Here is a 6,000-nt window from a genome sequence, read left to right as displayed (position 1 = left end):
AGGATACGGGCTGTAGCCTCGGGCCGTGGTTGCCTATGGTTACACTTACAGCAGCGGCAGCCAGTTCCAGGCCCAGAGACCCCCAGCTGATATCAGAGTCAGAACGCCCAGAAGACACACTCTGAAGGACAGACACATATTTATTTATATATATTATATATTTTTAAAAGCAGCTTAACAACTTGACGAGCATTTCTCAGTGCTCTAGACATAATGTGATTCGTCAATAGGAGCAACGTCTTTGGGGTGTGATGTATAGAGCGATCGTACCCAATCAGAGTGCCTCTAGAGTTGCGTATCAGACAACAGCACCAGAAGACAGATGAGCACCGTCAAAGAGCAGCAGGCCAAGGTACCTCAACCACCTGTACATAAACAATGGTATCACAGTGATTAATTTAATATCACGATGCACCACACCATTGACAAGGATTGTAGAGACGCAATGAATCACGAGACTATAAAGCAAAGCGTTTAGTCCTTGGGCTTTCTAAATTATTGCTAACTCTATGCCCAGGTAAGCATAGTTGATTTTGATGAGTTCCAACAACCTATATATATAATCTGAAAGCAGTATTTACTAAAAGAGAGACTAGTTCTTCACACTTGTCAGTACCGACCTGTAAACGTCAAAGGCTTCCGTCTTGCGGGGCCAAGTCCTCCTCGGGAGATGTCAGTGTTGGACCAGATGGGAACGTCCACCATCAGCCTCACCAGCTCGTCCAGCAGTCCCTGCAGCTTCTGGACGATGGACACGATAGTCCGTCTGATCCTGGAAGGCTGTCTCCAACTGGACCAGAGTTCTCCTCACGGTCTGGTTTAAGGCTAGGGCACTGTCTGACACCTGAAACAAGCATCAGTCGTATTTTTAATTCCGTTGTTGGAGGATTTTTACAAAAAATAAAAAATAATGTTTTGCAAACTAGCAAATGACTCACCAGTTTCTCCACCCCGGATACGGTGCGGTTGGCATGGCGGAGGGAGTACGCCAAACGGTTTGGCTCCATCACTCCGACTCCCCATTCCATAGAATACCACAGCGATGCCAGCGCTGGGAGGCAGAAAATAGAAAGCACCAAATGTTAATCCAATGATTAATTCAACCTTTGAAAACGGCATCAAATTCATCAATATGGATGAATCTAGTGACATAACAGTTCTCCTCTTCTGCCACACATATTCAGATCTATTTCATACATGATGCTAAACAACAAACAACGGAGCCGCAGCACTGACGGTCGAGCTGTAGGTTGCAGTTCCTGTTAACCAGCAACAGGTGGCACTGAGAGCTCTCAGTGTGTTTTGCTACGGTGTCAGCCTCAGGCCTGGGGTGAAGCACAGGGCTACCAGGAATGATTCACACACACAGCACACGCACACACACGGGCAGGTCTACACAATAATTGGGTCACCAGACCGCAAATAATATGATCCTTCTGCAGCTCTGCACCCACGTTCACACATAACTGCACATGCTACGATATCTGGGGTCCTGGCCCCCCGACACCCTTCCTCTAACTTAATGCACCTCTCAACCACGTTCACCCCGCAAACCAACCCCTCACATCTAACCCCCTTTTCCCCCGGCACACCCTCCTCCCGACCACGCTTTTTATTTTCTCCCTCACCCCATAAAAGCTTCCGTGCCCCCCTGCCCTCTCTTTGTGTACTGTACGAGTGCATGCGTGTATGACTGTGGCGCCTCGCATTGATGATGCCTCCGTCTGCACCGACCACCAGACAGATTTGTAGAGAGAAATTTATGGCCGTTGTTAAGACGATTCATTCTAGCCCATTAGATCTTGAGTAGCCTCACGTCACAGCAGGATTTACGTTGCGTGGGCTTTATGTGCACACGTGAGATAAGACAATAAATACAAACAGGAACCAGACTAGAGATAAATACAAGCATGCGAGGCGGTTCAATGTTCGTCGTATCCCGACGGCACACGTCATCTCGTTCTGCCTCCCGTCCTCCATGTGAGCTCAGTTTAAACAGTAAATCATCTCCCTCCACTTCTGTTTACCGTCCCTCTTCTCGTCTCCTACCACCCGTTCCCTCCCCTACTCCCGTCTCTCTCCAGGACGCCCTCCGCCCTCCTGTTCTCTCTCCGTGAGTTTCATCTATCCGGATTTAATACCCGCTGCTCTCCTATCGGGGGATTTTCACAACTTATGAACCAAACAGCTTGAGGTATAAGATATATAGTCGGGGGCTCCAGTAAGGCGCAGTAAGTAAAGAAATCAAATAACTGACAGCAAACACAGTCCACACCCCCCGCAGGAAAACACACATACCCTCTACTAAGACAAAGTTTTTGCCTCTGAGGAGGAGAAAGCCGTCTAGAATGATGCTAGCTCAGAGTGAGCCCTGTTTTAGTCTCGGCTCAAGTCCATTTTCAGCTGAAATGAACTGACATCGTAAGCTAAAAGGCTTTTGCCATACCTAAATGAGCACACAACACTGCACTCAGCAGGAGCTCAGCAGATAAAACAGTAAATGTCGTAGTCAGTTCATGGTGAATTCAAGTCCAAACCGAATTGATTTGCCTAAATACGAAATAAATGTGAAATAACATGCACGCCATGAACAACCTAACATATAAACCACTGTTTCGTGTATTCTGTAGAAAGCACAAAGATGCCCAACTGCACAAACCCCAACTTCTGATTCTATACAATATCTATTCTCTATTTTATAGTTTTAATCAGTACTTTGATTATCAAATTGCCCAGAATTACAGCTTTAAAGTAGGTTTCTACGTGCAGTATAAGTTTCAGTGTCAGAACTTTAAATTGCATCCACTCAGTCGCAGCCGTCCTCCTCAGCTGTTAATGCACCAGCATCCCTGGCATCAAGTTACCTCACACAAAAATGATTTCCAAGCAGCAAGGCGTATGGTTTTCGGCTGTTGGAAAAGAGAGCGCTGTGCTGGATAGGAATTTGAGTTGAGTACCGAAGCTGGTGGCGATTGAGAAACCGTTGGCCCAGGCATGTTTGTTACTGAGTCATCGCATGGTATTTTTCTCAGTTATCTGCCAGTGAAATGTCAGAAAACTGAAATAAAACACAAGCACAAGCCTTTTCAAACGATTTCCCATCACGAAAATATATATTCTGCTTGTTCGTTGTTTGGAAGCTGTTTCATTTTACTAAATACATGTGCTGATCAGCTAGTATTGTCAGCACGCATGGTAACAAGCTAATGCGAGGTACAGAAATACACTGCACCTGCACACAAATGGTGGAAGTCCACATGCAGTTGGCGCTGTGCCAAAAATAAGACATGACGTCACCTTTAACCGTGGACAAAGAACCGCGGTCTCGTGCACACACAAACACAAAAACAAACAAAATCACAGACACATGCACGCATGATCCGAAGCGTATGAAATATTCACCGAGAAATATTATAGCCGAGCATAAAATATTAAAAACCCCCCCAAAAAACACAGCCACTTCTTCAGCCCTGAGTCACGCGAACACACACATGCACAGACACAGCTTCCCTGACTGTATAATTCATTTCTCGTCTCTGCATCAAATCTGCTTCTGTCTCCATGGCAACCTTTCTAGGCCAGGGAGAAGACCAAACAGAGAGAAATAAAGGAGGGGTTGGGGAGTGTGGGGCGGGGGGCGGCTAACAGAGATGGAGAAACGCAAAGAACGGGAGAAGAAGTCAGCAGAGGCTGCAAAGTGATGACAGAGTGAAGGAAAAGAGGAAGAGAGGTGTTTTGTGACAAGGGAGAGCAGAGTCCACCGAGCCCCCTGATCGAAGATACCCCGATCTACCCTCTGCACTGCACAGAGCAGTCTCACTTAGGTGAAAGACCTTTTGTGTACACACAGCTTTCAGAGTCGGATAAACACCAACGGGGAAGCGTAACCACCTGGCTGGTTCCCGGGTTACACACACACCGGGAACTCAGGCAACTTCAAGCAAGACTGAGTGGAGGTGGTGTTGTCGCTGCTGTCAAACAGTTGGAATGCAGGAACTGAGAACAATCGTAGGTTTAAGGGTCTCTTTTTAGCTCAGGCACTTTTCCAGCACAACATGAATACTTAGTGACCTAACTGAGACAGAAGAGATTAGCCCTGACAGAAATGTACATCGACTGGCCAACACATGAATGCTTCACCAGCAACCGCAGTTAAATAAACATGTAAACATCTGTATAACATTAGTTGGGCAAAACAAATAAAAAAACAAAGGAAACACAGTGAAATGAACTGACAATGAAGTGCAGGCTATGTGCAACATTGTCGTACGCTACTGTACGAACCGGCAGACAGCTATTAGGTGTGTAGTCGTCAGAGGAGCTCCCTAGAGGGTGTTTACTCTGAGAGAGTCTCTGGTAAGTTCCTCTGAAAGTGCTCTAACAACAGTGAAGTTATGTTTTCTGCTTGTTACGCCGTACTTCCCTCCCAACATTTCTACATTCACGGATTCATCATAGATATACACATTAAAATGAATATCCATTTATCTGTCCTTGCTAAGAGGTACAGTGAGAGAAAGATGAGGTTGACTTGTGATGCTGCAGCTACGGTAGCGTTAACAATGCTTTAAGTAGAGTTTCCTAGTGCTTTTCTAGTGACGAGGAGCATTAAGCTACTTCGTAGACAATCAGAAAGTGTCAGTCTTTATCGCTTTTTCTGTTTTAATCAACATACAACATACACTGTACAATAACCCTGTTTGGTTTGTATCTTATCCTATATTTTATTTTATCTATATTTTATGTGTACAAATTGAGATTTATTTTATTTTATCTTATTTTATTTTATTTCACTTATTTAAGATGCTTCTGTACTAGAGACAGAATTCCTGTGAGTCTCAAATTCCTGTATGTGTCATTACTGGCCATTAAAGCTGATTCTGATTCTGATACAAGGTTTCCAACACCTGTCAATTGTAAAGCGCTTTTTGAGCTATTAACATTTTTTTTAACTGATGGCATCTCTGTATAAGTGTTCAACGTGTGCAACAAATTGCATTGCATTAAAACGAAAAAGGAAAAATGACCGTATTTCGAGGTGAGGTTCACAGTTCAGCACATGTAAATGTAAACAGTGTTACTCAGGAAACTATGTGAGAGTCGCTGTTAGTACTTTATGTCATGTGGAGAAACTGTAGGTTTATCATCCGTCTCTCTCTATATCCTGTGTTTACGTGCGATTGCGAGTATCTCTCTAAAACACACACAGCGAAAAGACCCAAGTCCTGCTATGTTAAGACAAAATCTTGTCGCAAATTATATGCATAGGTTATTTGGGAGATGATTTAAGTGTCAAGTGTCAGTAATTACAGGCATTTGCTGTGTGTATATATATATATATATACACACAAGTGGATTCCAATATAACAGACGAGAACCGTGGCGCAGATAGAAAAGTGGATGCATAGATTGTAGCTCTGAATCAAGGATTAGAGACCCAGCTGAATGTCGACTTGCAAGAAATCAGCAACTGTGTCTTGAATCAACATAATCAGCTCGATAGCCAATAGGCACGAGACTAGTGTCTTTAATAAAGACAAATCATAGCTAACCTTTCCTTTAAAATACCCAGAGACACTTCTGAGAGTTCGGCCTGAGGGCAACTCATTAATTGGAGAGGATGATTAAATATATGAAGCCTTACTCTCTCGAGCCTCCTTAATACGACAAATGTCATAGCCGCTAGCATGGCTGCCAACGCGGACGGGGGTCAAGCGCGCTCGTACACGTGTAACTTTATTATTGTCTATGAAAGCGTGAAGATAACCTCTCACTCTGCAGACAAGTGTGGCGATGATGACGCACCAAGCGGATGCAGCAGCAGTCGGCGCTCGGCTGCTGGGAGTGTGAATGGGAGTGCGAGGATTCGTCGCTCTTGCGCCGCCGGCAGCAGAGCCAGAAGGAGTAGAAGAGGAGGAAGAGGAGGTCCAGGCCCAAACATACCAAAGCCACAGAACCGAGGAGCAAAACAGACTGGAAAGAAGAGGAAAAAGAGAAATA

General features: G+C 44.7%; 1 protein-coding gene across 1 annotated transcript in view; it reads right to left on the bottom strand.

Moving 5' to 3' along the window:
- LOC311504498 (protein tweety homolog 3-like) overlaps positions 1–6,000 on the bottom strand; it is a 28,059-nt gene that overhangs the window by 12,971 nt on the left and 9,088 nt on the right. The window contains 3 exon segments of the mRNA XM_084567643.1: positions 5,775–5,776; positions 5,778–5,813; positions 5,815–5,973. Of these exon segments, the coding sequence (XP_084423769.1) occupies positions 5,775–5,776; positions 5,778–5,813; positions 5,815–5,973 (197 nt within the window).

Source organism: Chelon labrosus (assembly GCF_963514085.1).
Source record: "Chelon labrosus genome assembly, chromosome: 2".
Classification (NCBI taxonomy): Eukaryota; Metazoa; Chordata; class Actinopteri; order Mugiliformes; family Mugilidae; genus Chelon; species Chelon labrosus.
Note: the sequence above shows the minus strand (reverse complement) of the source record. Positions and strands in the feature narration are given on the sequence as shown.